General features: G+C 40.7%; 3 protein-coding genes across 6 annotated transcripts; 1 reads left to right on the forward strand and 2 right to left on the reverse strand.

Annotated features, from left to right (window-relative positions):
• The first annotated feature begins 5,725 nt into the window (after positions 1-5,725).
• On the forward strand, positions 5,726-10,008 carry pafah1b3 (platelet-activating factor acetylhydrolase, isoform Ib, gamma subunit). Of its 2 annotated transcripts, XM_053433487.1 has the most exons (6): positions 5,726-5,885; positions 6,048-6,180; positions 7,470-7,559; positions 7,704-7,820; positions 7,978-8,100; positions 8,638-10,008. In XM_053433487.1, the coding sequence occupies exons 2-6, from the start codon at positions 6,100-6,102 to the stop codon at positions 8,896-8,898; spliced, it is 672 nt and encodes a 223-aa protein (XP_053289462.1). In that variant the 5' UTR covers positions 5,726-5,885; positions 6,048-6,099; the 3' UTR covers positions 8,899-10,008. The 2 variants fall into 2 exon arrangements, with proteins under 2 accessions (XP_053289462.1, XP_053289461.1); XM_053433486.1 differs by having other exon boundaries at positions 5,726-6,180.
• A 456-nt stretch (positions 10,009-10,464) lies between these two features.
• Positions 10,465-17,438, reverse strand: ceacam1 (CEA cell adhesion molecule 1). 3 transcript variants are annotated; one of them, XM_053433475.1, is made up of 12 exons: positions 17,301-17,438; positions 17,120-17,207; positions 16,624-16,917; positions 15,438-15,716; positions 15,055-15,324; positions 14,147-14,422; positions 13,701-13,952; positions 13,319-13,594; positions 12,950-13,201; positions 12,202-12,471; positions 11,521-11,775; positions 10,465-11,019 (listed from the first exon to the last, which is right to left on the reverse strand). In XM_053433475.1, exons 2-12 carry the CDS (start codon positions 17,172-17,174, stop codon positions 10,931-10,933), a joined length of 2,568 nt encoding a protein of 855 aa, XP_053289450.1. In that variant the 5' UTR covers positions 17,175-17,207; positions 17,301-17,438; the 3' UTR covers positions 10,465-10,930. The 3 variants fall into 3 exon arrangements, with proteins under 3 accessions (XP_053289450.1, XP_053289451.1, XP_053289449.1); XM_053433476.1 differs by having other exon boundaries at positions 17,120-17,224; positions 17,300-17,411; XM_053433474.1 differs by having other exon boundaries at positions 17,318-17,387.
• A 1,832-nt stretch (positions 17,439-19,270) lies between these two features.
• LOC128449238 (carcinoembryonic antigen-related cell adhesion molecule 5) lies at positions 19,271-22,340 on the reverse strand. The gene is made up of 5 exons (XM_053432298.1): positions 22,286-22,340; positions 21,854-22,162; positions 20,009-20,290; positions 19,657-19,911; positions 19,271-19,423 (listed from the first exon to the last, which is right to left on the reverse strand). The coding sequence occupies exons 1-5, from the start codon at positions 22,338-22,340 to the stop codon at positions 19,332-19,334; spliced, it is 993 nt and encodes a 330-aa protein (XP_053288273.1). The 3' UTR covers positions 19,271-19,331.
• Positions 22,341-22,497: the final 157 nt, after the last annotated feature.

Genomic DNA, 22,497 nt, shown 5'->3' on the forward strand with positions numbered 1-22,497 from the left:
AATGCTGATGCATCTAAATAGAAACGATGACACAGCTGAAAAACATGTATGCAGTGCTCAACAGTGCATTTTATATTAAGAAATTAAATCAATGAACTCCTAATAGAGATTCCCAATATCTGAGAACGGTCTTAAACCTGTTTCAGTACATGCCACTGCAATGGGACATATGTGAAGAAATGTGCCAATAAAAGATAAAGAAAAAGGCCTCAAGCAAGTAAACGTGATTGTTTGTGCTGCAAATGTAAAAACATCATTCAACATGTTTATCAGACATAAAAGATACTTTCAGTGTGTTGAGTTAAATGACACTGAATGTTAACACAACTGTCTTTATAAGACAAACTCCACGGCCCAAAATTGTTGAGATGAAACTTTTCAGATCAGTCGATATCAATAATCATATTCAATAAAAGTGCCATATTTTACTTGTTTCTGTTGATGAGAACTGGGAACCACAATATGTAAACATAAGAACGTTGTGACTGTATGATGATATATAAATGATCACATAAAAACAATCTTTTAACAAATCACAATTTGTTATTATTATTGAGAATTCTAAAGCTGTGTCACTGCCAACCTGTAGACGAGAGCTCACTTTTATCTGTCATGGTTGCCTCCTGGTCACGATCCAAGTGGCGGCGGCGCTGCTGATAGAGAAGGTTCTCCTGAAGCCGGGGTCCATGCCTCTCCCTCAGGGCCTTCAGCAGCACCTCCCTGCTCTCTGCCAGCAGGTTTCTGCTCCTCAGACGTGGGAACTGAAGACAGTCACACAAACGTGCTCCCACTGCGGAGACGCACTTCGATATACAGCCAGGATCTCGTCTGTGCTGTGTGAGGAAGCTGTTGGTCGCAGGTGAGCTGGAGAGCTGAAGTGGACTTGGGCTGAGACGACGAGCGTGTGCCGGTTGAGCAGGAGGCTCCTGGTTCCTCGGAGTAGAAATCAATTTCTTCTTTACCTTCTTATAAGACCTCTTCACAATGTCTCCGTCGACAGTGGGAGTGAGCTGAAACTCTGGGTCCTTCTCGTTGACCTCCTTACTTATAACAACTTCAGGGGAGCTGTGTTTGGATGAGAAGATGCTTTTGTAGCTTTCAGATGAAAGATCATGTTGTTGCTGTGGTCTCTGCCCAGGTGTAATATCTGACTCATGACGGATTGGCTTCTCTTTTTCCTGGCAAACAACCGGCGTCTTTGCAGCACCGTCTTCTTTCCTCTCAAACGGCAAAACCTCATCAATGCCGGCCTCTAACATATCTCTACTGGAGAAAGGAGAGGGAACGTGAGGTGTCAAAGATGGATGGTTCTCTTCTTGTGCTTCCTGTCCACCTGTCTCCAGTCTCCCCTGTTGACCTAACAAGCGTTGAATGTCAATGGACTTCACCTCGTGGTTGAACAGGCCATGGTGTCCTATCAGGCGGCTGTCGGTGATGATGCTGGGCTCCTGTGTGGCGGTAGCGACCTTTGAAAATGGGGCATCTTTTCTTGAATTACGGATTCCTCGACAAGAGTTATGGAAATGTTCCCTGCCTTTACTGGTTTGGCAATGGCAGTGATGGTGATATGGTTTCGTCTTTGAAGCCTCTTTCCCCAAGTCTTTCATCTGGCTCCTCTCCTTGCGAGTTTTCAGTCGTTTTATTTTCGGCTGCCCATCGGTCTTGCGAGGGATTAAACATTTGCAGGCTGCAGAGAATCTGTCCACTGAGCAACACCTTTTATATGTTGCCTGTGATGTCTTCTCTTCTTTGGTTGATGAATCCCTGACACACATGTGGCTCATGTTTGCTTGATTCTATGAAAACACAGCTACAATTAGTGATTTGTAAAGAAATACAATGCAGAGATAAGAGAGAGATGGGTCAATTCTACAAGACGTCGGGTCTGAGTCATAGACCTTTTATAAATAATGGAACACTTATTGATTTCCACCAGCTTTCCAGAAATTAAGCCAAAATATCCTGGATATAAAGGTCATTGATCATCAATTTTTTTTAAGTTTCAAAATATCATGTGGTATGACCGTTTTCACAGCTGGTATGTAGTTGCCACATTTGCATATCATGTGGTAGGACCTAAAAAAAACTATGAATTCTAATTTATTTCAAAAAAATATATGATTTGATTATAAATTTCAAAGTGACCGATGGTGCTGACCTAGTTTATTTTATTTAGGTGCCAATTCTGTGGCTGTAAATTTTGACTGAACTAGAAAAATATCATGTGGTGCGACCAAATGTGGTTCGATCATTGCAGAGTGTTTTACATGAAAGATATATGTCCTAGATTGGGAGTTTTGGGGCTTTTTAAAATTCAATTAATGATTTATATACATAAAGTACTTTATTTTAGTATTATTTGGAAAATATGTCTATGCAATTAGAGTATTTATTTCTAGTCTTCAGAAACAACGGTTTATGGCAATTTTTGTAAATTATCATGAATAAATACCACCCCAAAACTGTAACATGTAATTTTATCCCGGTTATTTTGAATTTATTAGTGATTTATTATTTATTTGTGTTTATTTATTTATATTCATTTAAATTTATTTGACCAGATGCCACTTCCAAGCAAAATAAAAACTGCTCGCCATATGCAGCGGGTTAATTCTGATCCTGTGGCAAGAGCGGAGAACCTTGCTCAGAGAAGAGAAAGGTATGTTAAAACATTTAAAAAATGAAAACTACAAATAAAGCAACATGAAGTCTTGTGTGTTTGTCATTACTGGACGAAATGCATATTTGCATTAAAATGTCTATCATTAGTCCAAAATAACTTATTGATTTATGGGATGACATAACATATCTTTTTCAGCTACGAGACAAATAAACGGCAGGGCGAGATTCCATATGCCAAGTCAAGTGAGTTGACATATTAATCACTGATACAGTATGCTTAAATAATTGTTATTTTTTAAACATTTTTATCAATTTTATGCACTTTAGCAGAAAAATAAGTCTACTAACTACATTTAATAAGGGGACGGTGACATTAAAGATCTACTTTGTTACTTTGGACTTTATATTATTGAGAATTTGTAAAAAAAAAAAAAATCCTGCATGAAATTCCTGCATTAAAATAATCTATCATGACAGTTTGGATGATTTGAAATGGTAATTTATTATCACACTAGCATTTAATTATCACGGCAAACAATTACGCTGCACTGAACTGTAATTAAAATACAAAAAAGTTAAAATAACGAAACCTGTGATTATAACTTGTGAACGAATATCATTCACGTCTTACTAAACCTAGTCTCAAACCACGATAGTATTTCAGATGCAAGAAGTTAATCATGACAACAATTTAAACAAGCTTGTTGACAAACCTTATAGAAAATAACAAATTGAAGGCATCTGAGATTCAATAAATCATTAATAACAAAAGAATTAACCACAAAACTGATCATATAATGGGATGAGAGCCTTCTGATTATTGGGCATCTTCACACTTTCTACAGGTTACATCTTAAATCATTACAAGTTATAACTTAAACAACTAAACAATAAAGTCTTACCTTGTTTACGCGGCGAGTAAAATCAATAACCATCGATCACGTGGGACAAACATCCATGCAACTGTCTTGCGGCTCCAGACGTTAGGATCTCAGATCGTGTGTTAGCCAGTTAGCTTGTTAGCTTGTTAGCTTGTTCGCTAGTTAGCCGACAGGTGGTGATAACCTCCAGCTTCAGGTGGATTTCAACGCGGAGCTCCAACCTGTATGAAGTTACAGTAACTTCACTGGCTCCAGACACGTGTACTACCACATATAATCACTCGTATACAGATATTTGTACACGGAGCTACTTCGTGCTGAGATTACCTGTCGTTATCTGTTGTTACTTGGCAACATGCAGAGGACAGCGTTGCCAGATTGGGCCGACAGGGGGCAGCACGATCTGTCCAACCGTCAAAAACGAAGTTCTTTAAATTTAATTTATTAGAATAATTGTGTTTGTTCTCATCCTTTTTTTCTTTATCTATCTATTATATGAGATTTAATATTAATGCAGTTGAAGGATTTTTCTCCTGAAAACTTGTTCAGGAATCAGGAAGTATATGACGCTTCCACGATGCATTCAATGACTTACAAAGTGGTTGGGAAGCAATGGAGCACCATTTTTTAAAGCCTAAATTAGTTGGAATTTTGGCTAATTAACTATGTCGATTTGCCTATTGGTACCTCAGGGGTGCTTTGCTTTGTTTGATTTCCTGTCAACCATCCCTGGGTAATTTTGACACTGAAGAAAACATCAAAATCTGATCATTCTCAGGCAAGTTCTGAACAGTATTTTATATTTATTTTACAGGTGGACGTCATGTTTACATGTGTAAATTATGCATAATCTTGCTTTGTGACATAGTGCTGGAAGTGGCCTTTAGAGGATGAGTATACTGGGTGAAAGGATAAAATATGCAGTAATACTAAAACAGGTTGTGGCATTAAAACGATGAAGGTATGAGGAGGACCAAAATGCACCAGTACCAGCTTAAACATGTGCCAAAAGGCAAAGTTGGTGTCTGGAATCATGCAGTTGATGCCCAGTTCTGATTATCTATTTTCCGAAATATGTTTTCCAGTCTTCAGCTTTCATACTTTGGTCACTGTTTATCTGGTGTGATGCTTTCCTGCATCACAACCTGACGTAAGAACCTCGAACCAGCTCAAAACCATGATGTGACGATTAACGAAAACTCCTGTCCCACACTTCCATGACATTTATGTTAAACAGCTGCCACATGTGGTGTCAGGTGTTCCTAATAAAGTGCGAAGTAAGTGTTAAGTACAGGTTGATAATAAGTGCATTTGCATGTCCCTGTCATCTTGTATCTTTACCTCACCTCTCTCCATCCACACCTTCTTTTCAATTTGAAACCCATTTGAATTTAGTTCAATTCTTTGGTGGGTGGAAACCACAAAACGAAACTACCTAACTATATTTACATATTTCGTTTTATATTTTATGTATTAGGCTGTACACATGATGGAATGTAACACATAATTAAAAAAATCATAATAATTCACTCAAGACAAGATGATGAATGCAGTAAGATTCAATCATGTTCATTACCTTTTTTTTATATGTTTTCGAATCAGGGACTTGGGGCCCAATTTTCATACTCAGCATTTTTAACATACATTATTTTTAATTATATTACCTTGCTTTATATTTGTGTTATTTGTCTACCTCATTCTGACTTTCCTGTTGCTGTAACAACTGCATTTCCCTGGTGTGCAGATCAATAACGTTTTACATTAACTTCTTTCAACATAAACAACTATAATAAAGTAGCAAACACATGCTGTGACTTAATACTTTTTTTAGCAGTCGGCTAAACATTGATGCACAAAACGATAAAGTGTTAAATAATAAATCACAACTGAGCTAACTGAAGTTATACCGACACACCATTTAAATGAAGTGGCCCAATTATGCGGAGAAACCGCCCAAACTGGCAACGCGGGCCGCGCACGTCTCTGCGCAGCACCGTCTCCAACCAACGAGCTGGACGAGTCCACCTACACAGACGAAGGGGGGTACATCCTCTCATTCTTCCTCTTCTCTTTCACTCCAGAAACTCGTTACTTATCATCTAATCGCACCATATGAAACAAACGTCATTTCCAAACATGTACCGATATTAAAATGTCACCAAATACTAAACTGCATGAATACATACATGATGCTGCCCTTACGCGACAATGGTACGCGCAGCTGTAGTAAAAATTACTTCCTGAAACTGAACTTGGGGTTGACGATGATATTTTGATTTAATGGCAGCAGATTTCCATTAATATCTCCGAAAGCAGCCGCCGTGCGAAGCTGCGTTTTGCACCGGTGGGAATTGAACATCTGTATCAACCAGTGTTTGACGGGTAATTTCCTGTCGCACCACATCTGTCTTGTGTTTCTGCGAGGAGGAGAAGGAGAGGGAGGAGGAGGCTAGCTGGCTAACCGCGGCTAACCACCCTCCATAGATTTAGCTGCACAGGGATATTTGATTCATCGGTTTTGTTTCCTCCCCCCCCCAACCAAAGCCCCCAGTAGCACAGCCCCATCGTGACTGCGGAGCAAGTGCAGCGTCCCGTCATGAGTGCAGAAGACCCCAACCCCGCCGCCACACCCACTCCCTGTGAGGACATCCAGGGAGACGGACGATGGATGTCTCTGGTGTGTGAGGACTCCTCCTTGTTATCATGCAGGTTTCTGGGTCTGGCTGCCCTGGTTTGACTCCGCTGCAGCAACAGCACCAGGCCCGGATCGTCAGGTTGCTCCAGTGTGAATGAGTGGTGTACACCTTGATGACTGAGTGTGGGAGCTGTGAGGAAGGTATCATAGCTGGTGACGAGGATCCGGGTCTGACACATTGTGCTGCACGTTGCTCAGGGCAAGAAAACAGTATCTATAATGATCAGTTTATACATTTCATCAATAGCAGCATAACAAGGCTCAGTATATATATATATATATATATATATATTGCTTATGCATTGTGCAAGAGCAGTGAGGAGGTATAGGACATAATTGAACTCATATTTGTCAAATGTTTTAGCTGTTTATCAGAACTTTAAAACCACAACCTTTTGTGATAACTCTTGATATTAACTGATTTGAATCGAGTCTACAGATTTGAATTTTTTAATAACAGCCAGCAATTGTTACAATCGGGCTCTAAAACAAAGCAGATTAATAATTCATTGGTTGCCATTTTATTGTATAGGTGACATGACTGTATTGTAGAGCTGCTACAGTATCTCTGGTCAGTCAAGATTTTTGCAAACGTCATTTTCTGTGCTGTGAAACCTGATGTTCCAAGTTCAATCAATTTATCAGAATTATGCATATGAACTAACAATTAAACTAATGTTTAGCTCCAGTCCTACTGTCCAGTTTAAGTGTAAAAAAACTCAATACTAATAGATTTCATAATATTGAGCATATTATGCTTTGATATTTAATACTCTCCTAAAATATCGTATCCAGTATTCAGGCAAATAAAAAAAGATTTCCATCTCTGGGCTATGTACAGTAAACAAAATGTACGTTTTGTATGTGTCTCAGAATCTCATGCACATTTAAAAAAAAAAAAAAAGTTTTTATAGAACTACAAACAACATTTATTTACATTATGGATTCATCTGTATATAATTTAGAATATTTAAGCAAATTGTTTAAAATGTATATATTAGACTCTCCTTAAGGCCCAATGAGATGTAGTCTGTTTGCTTGTTCAACCATCAGTTAAAAACTTAAATTTTTGCTTTAAACTTAATCTATTACCATGTTAATTGCTGATTACTTTTTTTTATTGAGTGACTGATGAATTATTGGAGCTCTGTTTACTTTTTCTGTGCTCAACTGTAATGCCTTACCTTTAAGAGTCGCCTCTGATGTTGCATCTTTTGGGATGTTTGTTAAGAAATGTCTTAAGATTTGTTTTTCCCTTTTTCTCTCTGCAGCACAACCGCTTCGTGTCTGACAGCAAAGACAAAGAACCTGATGTCCTGTTTGTTGGCGACTCTCTTGTCCAGCTCATGCACCAGTTTGGGGTAAAACATAAAACACAATCCTATATGTGTCCTTTCTGTGTGTTGTTTTTGACACCTTTTGATGTTCTCATAAACACAAATGCACACTGTCTAATCGTGTGACTTTATTGATCAGCATGTGGACATGTTGTGGTTTGCCTGCAGATATGGAGGCAGCTGTTCTCTCCTCTCCATGCCCTAAACTTCGGGGTGGGGGGTGATGCAACACAACATGTGCTCTGGAGACTGAGCAATGGCGAACTGGATAACATCCGCCCAAAGGTCCAAAACGCTGCAAACATGATCACGCTTTATGTATTCACACAATAGGCTCATTGTGCTCAAGTTTCTGCTGAGATTCTAAATCCAGGTACACATGACCCCAAGCTATCAATGACATCTGCTTAGTCACACAATCTTTCCTCTTTTGTTGTTGCAGGTTGTCGTGCTGTGGGTAGGCACCAACAACCACGGCCACACTCCTGAACAGATCTGTGAAGGCATCATGGCTATTATCCAAGTCATCAAGAACAAGCTCCCCAATGCCAACACGCTTGTGCTCGTAGGTTTACTCTGATACCGAAAGTGTTCATCTTCTTATTTGTTCATGCAACCGTCCAATTGCACAGTTTTACCCTCATCTCAGTTTTATTAGTTCAGGTAAACTGGCTTAGATACATTGCCGTTGTTTTGTTCAAACTTTTCCAAGTCTGTCTTCAGGCCAGACCCACATGACGATGTATAACTTAGAAATTTAAAGTTCTTTTCCAGCTAAACACTATGATATTCCCCATATGAAAGAGGAAGCAAGACACATACATTTTCCGTTCCGTATTTGTCCCATATGACCAAATCAGCATGTGTAAAAACAGAGTGACCCAGATGCATCTGCAAGGTATTTCTGCATCCTGTAGGGCTATAGACACAATCTAAAGTTTATATACACCAAAAAATGGAGATTTCTTCTTCATAATGACAACATTTTCATTCCATTGGACACAGTTGGAAACAGTTTTTCTATAGGGAAGATATTTATGGAAAGGTCTGGGAGCATTGAATTTTTTAAACAATACGTATTGTACATACTTTTGTTTTCCAGGGTTTACTGCCCAGGGGTAAACTGCCAAACCCTCTGCGGGAGCGAAATGCCAAAGTGAACCTGCTGGTGCAGGAGGCCGTATCGACCCTCCCCCACGCCTCCTTCTTCGACGTCAACCCCGGCTTTGTCGCCTCCAACGGTAGCATTTCCCACCAGGACATGTACGACTACCTTCACTTGACTCCCCAGGGCTACCAGGTCGTGTGTCAACCCCTGCACGCTCATATCAAGTCCATGCTAGATAAACCTGCTGAGAATTGAGCAGCCAGTGCACCTGCTTACACTACCACAGTGGTCCTCCTCCCTGTTCCCAGAGAGCATCGCAACCATCAGTCAATTATTAAGGGCTAAGAGCTGCACACACTATTTGTGCAAGTCCTCTCCAAGGTCAGGGTTGGTGACCACTGTCAGAGGTAATGGGACCATTAAGTTTTTGGTGTGTGTGATACAGTCAAAAATTAAATGTACTGTGCTATAGAGAGACAAAGTCCTGCCTTTATTCCCGGTAAGCGTCTGTTCCACTAGCTTTTTGTTTCAAAAGAGTTTTTCAACAAAATGGTTTATTTAATTTCTTTGCCACATGACATAAGGGGAACTATTGGCATTATCCATTGAGATCAGAATGGTTATTAATAAAGGCTTTAAAAAGATGCAGCAACTTGAACATGCTGTAGGTCAAAACATAAACTCTGCACCTTTTAAAACTTTTATTTATAACGTTATGCTCTCTCCAGCTACAGCTCTCCTCTATCAAAGCAGCTTGATTTACCTGGACTTTTTAAGAAGAAGCCTTCTATGGCAAAATGTACTGTCAGAGTGGAGTTACTGGCACATTATTTGAGACAGGCTGTGAGACTGTAGCACTCAAGGTTCCAAGAAATCTGATAAAGAAATCGACAAGATACAAGAAATGCCCTGTGTAAGAAATTCCGTTAATTTGTCTTTTGGTATTCTCAGTTTCACTAAGTTTAATCAATTCAGTTCACTTGTCAATAGCTTTATTCGCTCTTGTTGTGATGCCTTATGTCTTTTTGTACATGTTAAGTTGAACGACCAAATGTTTTTCACTGCCCGTTACTGCCTACTTGCGTTTCACGTCACGTTATCATTATTGTCCTTGTACCTGTTTGCTTTACCCGTTGTGACAGTGACAGATTTTGTTGTGAAAGGCTGTGTTTATTTGAGTAGCTTGTGAAGTCACATTAATCCGCCTATAGTTGCTTGTGCTTCAGGTGCAGTCCTCTCTGAAATGTAATGTCCCATTAAGTAATCTGAACGGCTTTACTTCACACTACAATGCTTCTGAATTATGCCCCAGGGTGGCTGATTGTGTAAGTGATAGAAAATGCATTAAACATGGAGACCAAATGATTTCAGGATCCCTTGACTGATTGATCAGATCTGCGTGTTGATGATCATTTATTATCAATGCAGTGCTGCTGCTTTTGTAGATCACTAGATTCATCTGTAGAACTGTACATATACACAGGTGATGCCCATAAGAGATCTACTGTTTCTGGACGACTGGTTTCTGTCTGAGGAATATCCGAAACCGCAAGGGAGGGACGAGTATCGCTTTGCTCCTATCTCCATTCATCTGGCACCTCCTCTAACAATTACCACACATAATACAATTTATCATACTTAGTATTTAGTTTGTATTTAGTGTCTCATCAGTTTATATGTAATGACAGCCTCAGTTCCAGAGGAGCTCATTTTTCTAACCCATGCTGCTCTCGTGTATCTGGGTCACTTGGGAAAGGGAAGAGAGATGCAGCCTATTTCTGCAGTTTGACAGACGTAATAAAAAACATGGAAAATGCCTGATAAATTGTCTCCACAAAACTGATTGTCGATTTTTATTGATAAATAAATAAGTACAGCGAATCACAGCATGATCAAATATACATTTACTGACAGTATAATATTATCACACAAAACAAAAAGAACTAAAGCAGGGGAAGAGACTTGCAGTCTTTCCCCTCTGTTAACCTATGTACGTGTATAGATATTTCCTTTTAATGAAGCTGGCTCCAGGAAAGTGACCTCCGCCACCACAACCATAACATTAACCATTCTACTTTAACTCGCTAATTAACAGTTAAGATAAATAAAAATTAAAAAACGCAAAGCAAGCATTGCAATAAAGAGATAATTTGCATCTTTGACATTGGCTTGAATATGATTAATATTGAGTATGTTCCCTTTTATGTTACAGTATGTTTGTTAAATAGACTGTAGAGGGAGAAAGAGGCCTTTGCACTCTGGCTATGTATTCCTCAGTGCCGAGGGCTCAGGTGAACAGCACAGGGACGAACACAGCAAACAGACCCATCATCATCAGACCACCTCCGGATGAGAAGTGGACGGCTGTGGCTCCACCTGGGAGAGAGAGAGAGAGAGATGGACGTTAATAATGAGGAATGAAGTGACGTCTATGTTGTATGGATGTTTACAAAATGACTCGGGTGGATGTGATTGCATTTGTTTTTAAATTATCCATAAGATAAAGCAAGTTGATCCTGAGCACATCAGATATAAAAAAAAAAAAACTTTTGCTCAAATTGTTATTAAGACTACAAATGTATTTTGAAAGCACATTAAAAACTAGACTGGCACTCAGTAGAACACATTCCTCCGCCCAAGCCAAACAGTCTTAAATGTGCCAAATTTTTCCATGAGTGACTCTGTGGGAACACCTTATTTCACAATGTTTAATGAAAGGGAAAATAAATTCCTGGATCTACACCAAAATCTGATTGGCTCCTCCCATTCATATACCACACCCTGCCACTAAGTTGAACAGAAATCCATAAAGTTGTTTTAGTGACAGCCAGGGCTGAAGAGATAAGGAGGCAGAGGAGATGTGAGGCGTACACTCACCCTTCATATTGACTGATTTGGACTTGTACATGCTGATCTTGGTCACTGGATTTCTTGCCACACATATGTAGTTCCCAAAATTCGCTGGAGTTGCAGCGAAAGCGATAGTGGAGCCAGTCGTTATCACCGCTGATGAGTTGTTGTTTAGATACCAGAGGAAGTCGCAGTCCGGCCGAGAATCAGCAGAGCACGTCAGTACAGCAACGAGATCCAGTCCTATAACTGGACCACTGATGTCCATACTCAGAGGACCATCTGAAAAGAGACACAGAGAGTTGGTCAGAATTATGTTACATGATTCGGAATATTTATTACCCTATTTTACTTTGGCACATTTACTGTCCTAAAGCCATCTGTACTCTGAGCAGCATTTAGTTCAGGTCAAAATAACAGTGAAGGCACAGATAATATTAGATGTGTAAGTGTCACCCATAGTTTGACTTCTAATAACACAACTATTGTGCAAGGACATACATTACATTACATTTCATTAAGCTGATGCTTTTATCCAAAGCGACTTACAATAAGTGCATTCATCAGATATGTGACTCAGCTGTTTTTTTTCAGATAAAAACTAAATCAAAACTAGGGAATTATTTCATTTCATTTTTTTTCATCCCCTCGTTCGTCTGAACTTCTTGCATTTTGTCTATAGTTCCTCTTTTGCCCTACGATACTCACAATTCACCAGTAGTGTGTATATGGGGCTTTTGAATTGAACAACCATATTTTTAGCGACACACTGGTATGTCCCGTCATTGTCTGTTGTCACGGGGGTGAAGTGCAGCATGTTGTTCTCAATCTGGTAGTCAGTGGCGTTCATTTTGAGAACTGTGTTGTTCTTCATCCAGTAGATGGTGTCGTAGGGCCCAGTGACTTCACAGGTGAGAGTGAAGTTGTCAGAGCTAATTGGAGAAGTGCTGTTGATGATCCTCACTGACTTTATGGCCTCTGTAGACACAAAACACAGGCAGTTCCGACAGAGAGGCATCGTCAAATTAAAGGAGACATATTAAGCTCATATTCAGGTTCATCGTTTTAATTTGTGTTATTACTTCAAAAAGGTTAACATGCTCGATTGCTCATACTGTCCATTTGTGCAGTGTCTCTGGATTTAGATCCTGTCTCTTTAAGGCCCCCCTCCTGATGAGGCCTAGTCTGCTCTGATTGGCCAGATTTGCAGCGAAGTGTGTACGATGCAATTGTGCATCATGATGCTGAGGACCCATCGGCCAGACTACTGTTACAAAAACAACCTATATAACACACTAGAGGATAGGGAAAACTGAAAAAGCATAATGTGTCTCTTTTCAAACTTCTTTGAGCTCTAAATAAACCAACATTTGACCTGTTACAGAGTCACACAAGTTGACATGTCCACATTTCCTGACAGCTCACCCATCCCCTCCCCAGACTTGAGTGTTCTCACCAACGACCGTGAGCATCGTGGAAACGCTGCTGTTCTTTCCCGTCACATGATTGTACGCCATGCAGGTGTATTCTCCGCTCATGCTTAAAAGCAAAGGCTCGCTGGTAAACATTGACGTATTGGACACTTCGGTGCCGTTGAACCACCAGCTGAACCGACTGGACGGCACTGACATGGAGGAGCAATTGAAGGTCGCGACATCTCCCGTCTCAGCGTACCTTGGCCCAGAGATGACAGGTGATTCTGGTCCGACTGCAACAGCAAAGACAATAGTAGGAACTCTGTGCTTTTAAATATCTCAGCATGTTGTCATCAGTTATGATAACGTGCCACCTACAGTAAACTAAATCCTTTTAATGTTATACTCACAGTTGACGATGAGCTTGTGAGGAGGGCTAGTCATATTTCCAACGGCGTTCATAGCTATACATTTGTAATATCCAGTATCATTGCGGTATAGTGGGTTGAAGCCGAGTGTCTTGTTATTCATGAGGAAATTATATACGCTGTCTACTTGCTGAACCAAACCATATTTCATCCAATAGACATGATCAGCAGGTCCGGTCACATTGCATGTTAGCATGTAGGGATAACCTTCTTTGGGAGGATCCATTGGTGCTTCTACTTGGACGTCTGTTATTGGGTCTGAAACAAATCAAAAGTCATTTAGTCCTCATCGTCTGTCACCGTTCCTCTGTGCAAGCAGGGAAAATATACAGCAACACAAACATTTTCCACCAACGAGACTCACCAACAACAGTAAGCATCTTCTGTGCGGTCTTGTTTTGGCCGGTGATGTTGTTGTAGACCATGCAAGTGTAGATCCCGCTCATGTCTTCAGTTAGACGAGGTGTTACAAACTCAGCTGACTCGGCCTTGAGAGAATCATTGAAATACCATCTGTAGTGGGCGGGAGGGTAGGATGATGCATTGCAGGTGAGGGTGATGTTAAGTCCTGCCTTCACCAGGGATGGTCCCATGATAGTTGGCATCCCCGGCCCATCTGAACACATGGATATTAAGTTAAATCACCTTCATTGAAAACATATGTCAGTCATTGGATGAAGAATTTTGCAGGGAGAGAGAATTTCCCCATTGAATTTCCACTCACACCAACAATCTCAGGTATTGTGTGATTAATTGGCTACGTGTTAGCACTTTTACGACAGTGACAACGACAGAAAATGAAATACTCACAATTCACCATGACCACGTAGGGGCTGCTGGTCATGTTGCTCACAGAGTTGAAAGCCTGACACTTGTAATCTCCATTATCTGAATGTTGGATTGCGTTTAGAGTCAGTGTCTTGTTGTTCATATCAATGATGGTTGTGTTGTCATGAACGATAATCTGCCAGTTCCTCCACCACTGGATTGTGTTAACAGTTCCAGTCACTTCACAATGCAGAGTGAAGGGCTTATTAAGTATCGCTGGTCCGCCGACACGATTCACCTGCACGGCCTCGAGTGGATCTAATAGAGGAGAAGGGTATAGAGACATTTGAATCCACACATGGATGAAGTTTGCCATAAATTTGAGGCAACAGTTTCACAGCTTGGAGATTCTACTTCCTGTGTTGCAGAGCCACCTCTCTCATATCCGTCTACTCCATATAAGCAGGCCTAATATGTTTGACCAGTTTTACTACTAATGCTGCACTACTCAAAATCAATTCTTCTTTGCTGCCATAAATAAAACCACTCACCAGTGGCAGTACAGCAAAAATACTGTTTTGGAACAATGTAGAAGAAATGCCTTCATGGGAAAAGAAAATTATAAATATATCTGGTTGAAACCAATTTTTCTTTAAAAATGCCCCAATCAGATCTAATCCAGATATAACATGTTTACTGAGCTTTAGAGTTGCTGGTCGGCTCATTTAACTTTTTATTCAGAAAAAGCCCTCGCCAAATTATTTCAGTCAGAATGCAAGGCTAGCCACCTGCATGCTCCTTATTGAAAATAAAATAGCCCTAAGAACTCTCCAATTCAAATTTTTATGTAAAAAAAAACCCTAAAACTTGAGCAATTTCTTTAAAGTGATCAGAATCAAATTCAAACAAACGACCAACAATCCTCCAACGTACAACAAACTGAATCTTACCCAAAATCTGGATCATTGTACTCGCGCTGCCGAACCTGGATGTGACGGCGTTGTGCAGTACACATTTGTAATTTCCAGAGTCGCTCTCTGAAGCGTTGATGAGGTGAATCCACGGGCCATATTTGTTCATAGCAATCCCATTAACCATCCACTCAGTCGTCGCTGCAGGACTGGATAACGTCGAGCACGACAGCGTGAGATTAGATCCCGTTCTGTAAATGTGGTCCGACTCCGTGGGCATGATGCTCATCGTTGTGTTAATTGGGCCATCTGAGGACAGGACGAGAGGGGAATTGTTTTCAGAGTTAACGTAAGGAGTTGACTCATTTATATCATATTTGACCGATTGCCTTATATTTTGTTTGACTTTCGTTAAAACTCACAGCTGATGTTCAGGAACAAAGGGGGACTGGTTGCCTTGCTGATACCATTTGAAACCTCGCAGTTGAATGCCCCGTTGTAATGGTGGGTCACAGGGGCTATGGTCAGGGTGGCGTCTCCGTTACTGAGCTGTACATTCGCACCACTGACCACAGTGTTGTTCATCAGCCAAACATAAGACAGGGACGTGCCGTTGGACACAGAGCACGTGAGGACGGCCGTGTCATTGAGCGCCACCAGATTGGTTGCTTTTGCCGTCAGGGTCACATTTGAAATTGGCACTGTAGAGAGAGAAAACACAAACATGCTGGACATGGACATGCTGAGGTTATAGTGAATTGTAACCCTTCTGATTAAATACACATCTAATGTTCTCATTGTTCAAATATTACACAACTTCAGAGGCCAAGACTGCCAGCAAACCTGCGAGCCTGGGCATCTCGGTTATTGTAGACAACAGTAAGCCTTCTGCTTCGATTTATTCCTTTATTGTTAATGATGTCTCAACTTTCTCTAATTGTGTGTTCACACTGCAAAAGAGCCAACCATGGTCAGGTGGGTCCAGACCGAGACCCCCTCTCTTGGTCGGAACTGATTTTGATCCGTTTGTCAGGACTGTGGACTGAGGCAGGGATCCGAACCAAACACAAGACCAACTTGAGACCAACTTCTTACCATAGATTCTGTAAATGATAAATGGCAAGACAGCCCCCCCCCCCCCCCCCCCCAAAGTGAGGCCAAAACATCGGTATTGCCCCCTGGTGGCTGGCTGCTCTATAAGATATAAGCCCTGTCCCCCCCATGTTAGCAGAAAGGGTCATGGGCAAAATAGAAAATTCAAAATTGTTCATGTCATTGAAGGCTTTTCTTTTGTTAATCACCTTGTTGTTGGTTCAAGTGTAAATTTTTCTGGAAAGTTTGGTTTTGGACATACTGTTAAAATGGGACGAAGACTCCTGATTGGTCAAGTGCGTGTGTCATGGGACCTTGACACCGCGGCTCCACTCCCCAATCCACCGCGCAGATTCAGGCAGGATATTTTGTCTTCAGTTTTGATCAACAGCAGGAAGTTGAAATGCATGTTTTTTTTTTCATAAACAGTCAACAACTTGAACTTTAATCTGCATTTCTAGGATACGAGTTGGTATTTGAGGGGGTGAGTAAACTTTATGATAAAATGCTCCTTACCTCGCACGGAGAGGGTCAACTCGGCATGAAACACGTTCAATGCCTGTAACGCGTACACTCCAGAGTCTGCCAGCTGCAGTGACCTTATGGCCAACGATGAAGTGTTTGACTCATATGTGACTCTATCGCTCCAAGAATCAGTTATGAAAGGGTTTCCCGCAAAAATCATCAAAATGATGTTGTTTTGGAACAGCCATGCCCCTTGAGTGACATTTGTCTGGCTGTACAGTGTCACATTGCTGCCCACAGCTACAGGGTTCTCAGAGGCATGTATCGTCTGGCAGGACCCGTGATCTAAAATCAGAAAGCAAGCGACAGACAACTTATTCAGTCACCCTGAGCTGTAGTTATCATCTGCACACAATTATCAGTAAAAATAACACAAAATACACTGAAGTGGTGTATTTAAAAAGACCCTTTCAATATCTGAAATGATGATCCATGAAATATAATATGTTAAAAGAGGTGAAGTTTAGAAGCTATAATTCAGTCTTACCTGTTGTAAAGGTTATCGCGACCAGGATTAGGAGAAACACAACCGAAGACTCCATTCTCTTCAGGTTCCCTTCAGGCCTTGACTGCGTCTGTGATAAAATCAAATCTTGTGATATCGTTTAGTCCCAGTCGCTTTATGATCTGCAAATATTTGCTTTGCATCGCTCTGGTTTTCTCTTCACCTTGTGCAAATGCTTACCCCCAGTGTACCATCACTGGGCCACCTCTCACACACACACACACACACACACACACACACACACAGACACATATATACACACACACACACACACACACACCACAAACACACACAAACCACACACACACACCCTGGCCACACCTTGTTTTGCCCTGTCCACTCTGAGCTTTTTACTGGTACACCGAGGAGTGTCCATTTACTGTAAACCTTTGTCGTTTGGCAACTTCCATCCGACCAGACTGATGCGTCATGGGGAGATTTTGTAAGTGTATGACTTGGAAGAATAAGAGCATTAAAACCTTCATACTGTGGAATCACATACTCTTTAACAAACTGGGCTGAGCAGCGTTCTCTGATGTGTTGTGAACAAGCGCTTACGCAAAACGTCTTTTAGGAATAAACCTTGGAATATTTGAAAAAAACTAAAGTAGAATAGCCATCGCCTCCTTATCAGTCAATTTGATCTTTCTATGTGATCTTGCTGTTACGGGTGATTTGGTGATGAGGTGTTGCATTATGATTACACTGACATGTTTTAATAGGGGACAGAGGACTGCCTGTCCTTTTACAGGATCTTCCACTTCCTCCCTCTCTCTGTTTATTGTAACCAAATAGGATGAATATTAATTGTTTTGTTTGTGAACATACAAGAAAAGAAGGTTTTTCCATAAGAGGAGCACAAAACTTTGAAATATTCCAAATAGCCAGTAAGAATGTTTAAATTCTTCTGAACTCTGTCAGAGAAATGAACATTTCAGAATCTGCTGTTGCCACATCTATACGATTTCTCTCAGCCTTCAACTGAAACTTATCCTATTCAAATAATGAAAGCGGTCCATGATGTCATGAGTGCTCAGCACGACACGACCTACAGAGACCCGCAGGTGCAACACTCAAAATCTGTACAAAGAATTAATGCAGTGGTATTTAATCACTTTTATGTTATCAACCACAGGGCATTGTGAACAACACAACATGGAGGGGAAATGATCTGATGAATATTACATTAACTTACAATGCTGTATTAATAGAATTTGTGACGCTTCAATCAGGCAAACTCAAACTTTTAACCTTTACCACTGATCCCGAGAGAGGACACAGGTTATCCTCAATCAACTTGTCCGTGAACTCACCCACTCACCCACACACACATACGCACACACACAGTGATTTTGAATGCTTTATTGCTTGTTTACATAAAAGTTGGCGTTGGCAAATTTATTTCACTGCATCAAAGCCGTCCGTGGACTGAAGGAACAGCAACATCTGTGAAAGATAAGCAGTTATGAGTCAAATTAGTAATGTTACTGTGTTCAAAATCTGTATTTGTTTTATGTCTTTTCTTGCCTGAGTTAAATCTCAAGTACAGTGGAATCTCTTATTTATAGCCTATATTAATTTTTCCCTCCATTTTTTTGGCAACACAAATACTATACATTTTTTTAACTATAGTTATATTGGTCTTAAAATGTAACTGGGAGACACTGTCAACTGTTATCAATGAAAAGTATTCAATTGAATACTTTTCTTTTAATCTAAACATATTCTACATTTTTTTCTTTTTAGTTTTCAATGAAAGTAAAATATAAATATTATATATATATAAATAAGATCTTTATGTTTCAGACTTGTGGTTATCGCTATTAGTTTTTAGTTTATTATTTCTATCACCCACAGTAGAACAGAATGTGCAATGAAATACAATAGAGATTTCTGGAATCATGAATCGGATTCTTTTAGCCGATCATATTGATCAACAATGTAATCATCTTAACATCCCTTATGTCGCAACAGGAAGCAGATTTGACTTTATATCAGCTTCCTGCATATATAATTTATTCTTTTGATTCATCATATCATGTTAAAGAAAGGAACTACTCTGATTAATGGAGAAAAAAAAGTCACTGTTTCAAAGGGATTATACCACTTCTTTCATTTATCAATCCATTCATTTAGATATTTATGGGGAGTATGAATAGTAAAAAAGGTCATGTATTTATGACATGAAGTTATTCTACAACTTGCCTTGCCACGAGAAGAGGAATCCCACCGATAACAGCAGAGAGAGGAGCCACACATCGACGGCCTGTGGTTTAGATCCTGACTCTGCAGAGACAAACCAAAGAGAGAGTGAAGCTGGGAACAAACCAAGAAATATTTATTTATTCATGATTACATTTTTAGGGACCGATACAATCTACACAGACAAACATCCCTAAAAGGGGTTTTATGAATACATTAGGTTGAACAGAAGGCCTGAGACCATGCAGTTAAACCATAGGACATATGCATGAAGGCTGATGAAGAAATCTAGAAGCTCCCGATACCAGCCAACTCACTTGTTATTGTGACGAGTGAGTCGATGCTGCTGTTCATGTTTGTGTGATTGTTAAAGGCCACACAGGAGTAGGGACCACTTTGATCCTCGGTGACGGCGTACAGCTCCAGCAGGGGACCAGTCGTGTTCAAAGAATCTCCTTTGAAAGCCCAGCTGAGCTGAGCCGGAGGGTTGGACTGAGCGGAGCAGCGCATGGTCAGATTGGATCCAACTGAAAGGGATCCATTCACTGTGAGAGCCATGTGGTCTGGGCCGTCTGAAGGAGAGAGGGGGAGAGCACATTAGAGCTCTGTTGTATGATTACATGTGTTAATCATTACCATCATGATTGTGATTCTGATCATCCTACTCACAGATGATGGTAAAACTGACTGGATCACTGGTGCCGTTACTGACGGGATTGGACACACGACACCTGAATGGTCCCGGGTCATAGCGGCTCACGTTGACGACAGTGAGAGAGGAGTTTCCGTCGGTGAGCTGAACTCTGTCGCTGGCCGTGACCTCAGAGCTGCCGTTCATCCAGAGGAAGGAGAGCGAGGATCCAGAGGAGACAGAGCACGAAGCGACTGCTGAAGTGTTGAACTCAATGAAGTCGGTTTGATTTGCCTTCAGCGCTACATTGGAAATGGGTTCTGTGGAAGACATGATTATATAGATATCTATAATGGATGATCCATACAAAGACAAGACAACAACCAAACAGGCACAAAAAAGTTTTTTGGTGACATTGTCCAATAGTGATCCTATAATTGAAAATGTTTTACCAACATTACTCTGGGATTAGACTTGTTTTTGTTTAGGTTTCAGCATTTTTTTTTACATTTTATTTATGTTATATTATGTGCTTTATTTATTTGATAACATTTAACAATATATTATTATTTTATATGTATTTGTTTAGGTTTTGATCACATCTCAACGATACATCTTATCTATATTACACCATCACTATCTATGAAGTTAAGTCATGCAAATAAAACAAAACCCTGAATGTTACAGGCATCGTGACTTTGTTAGTAAAGTGATTTAGAATGAAAACATTTAGTGTTTGTCCGTCTTACTTTGTTATGTCCACTTTAAGATGACTTAATTATAAATAAATGTATTTTTAGTAAGGTTTAATTTAAAGTGAGGAAACCCTGACAAAAAGTCATCTTGTAAAAAAGTATGGATAAACAGGGATGTGTTGTGGGCTACTGACGGAGCAGAAACAGTTTCTGTGAAAGTGAAGGAACACAAGGTCACAGGATAGAGGCGAGTGTTGACGGACACAGACCGACACAAGGCAGATGACACCGTCGCATCAGCAAACAGGCAGCCAAGTCTAAACACATGCAGGCTCTCTCAGTCGGTACTGGGCTGTGTAAATATCCCCTGTCTTTCCAACTGTGACGAAGCAGGAACTTTCTGAACTTCGTTGTTGTTTTGGAATCTTTGGGAACCGGTTTCAGTAACGAGGGCACGGTAAACAAGTCATCAGCGTTTTCTCTCCTCCCCTATTAAACGTTTAACTGCACTTGTTCGATGTGAACAAAATGCAAAACGCTCTGTGAAAGTGAAACTCTGCCTTTTCATGCTTCTTTTGTTCCCATTATTTTAATTGTATACTTGTATACTTTGCTTTCATGAGATTTATGCTTGGCCTGCTTCACTGCCTCTGTCCATGTCACTTTCGTTTATTACAATTTCTGTTCTACCTCTAAATCTGATTTCCTTGTTGACTATAGGCTGAACAGGGGGAATGCTGATCACTGATTTATCCGGGTTAAGAACTATACGCCCACACACCCACATGGACTTCTATTTACTAAGCAATGGCCACAACAAAGCCACATTTTAGAGATCTGAACCAAATGAAGGAAATATATGGGTCAGATTTTTGTGACAGAAGACGTTCACCAGCTCAAAAGAAAGATAGAATAAATAAGAAAGTGACATTTTTACAGGTATTCATTTTTTACTAAACCTTGTTGATTGGAGTCAACATGGACTCAATACTTTCCAGGGAAGTTCAATTATGCAAAAAATGTTTTAATGTGATTCTCTCTGTTTTGAAACACTTCAAAAATCAAATCCATATTTCACTTCTTTGTATAAATTCAATGTTTCGGAGCAGCTGGAGCGTTTCCTGTGGCTCAACCAGTCAAATTGGATTCTCTGACCCTTGAATATCAACCATCGGTGCGTTGTCTCACCATAAACAGAGATGGTAGCGCTGGCCTGAAGCTGGGGGTCAGTGCTCTGCATCACGTAGACCCCTGAGTCAGCCACCCTGGCGGAGCTCAGAGTCAGAGCTCCAGTGAGGACGTTGACTGTGACCCTGCCGCTGTAACTGGGGACCACCGCCTCCTCGGCCCCTTCCCAGTTGAGGATGAGGGAGCCTCCCACTGTCCAGGTCCCTCTCTTCATGGAGGGTGGAGGAGACAGAGACAGTGTCAGCGTGGCACCGACCACAGCGGGGTGGGGGGAGGCCTGGATCTCCACAGCAGCAGAGGCCAGACAACCTGAGGAGGAGAGCGATGTTCGTCAGTTGCTATAAAAACAAATCACACAAACAACTCCTTAGATTTGCAGCCACCACTTTGTTTGAATATCATCACAAATCCACCAGCTGTATAAGAGCTCACATTGTAGTAAACCCAGCAGGGTAATCGCCAGGGCTCCTTCTTGATTCATCTCCATTTTGAGGGTCTGAGAATATCCTCACTATCTCTGCTCTATTATACACGACCACCATACGTCCAGCCCCCTGCCCATAAATACCTGCTGTAGCAAATCGATTCCTTATCTGCAGGTGTTTCTGTTTATCGGGTGTCCACTCGTGTCAAACTTACAAAAG

The sequence above is a fragment of the Pleuronectes platessa genome, chromosome 10, assembly GCF_947347685.1.
Source record: "Pleuronectes platessa chromosome 10, fPlePla1.1, whole genome shotgun sequence".
NCBI classification, from domain to species: domain Eukaryota; kingdom Metazoa; phylum Chordata; class Actinopteri; order Pleuronectiformes; family Pleuronectidae; genus Pleuronectes; species Pleuronectes platessa.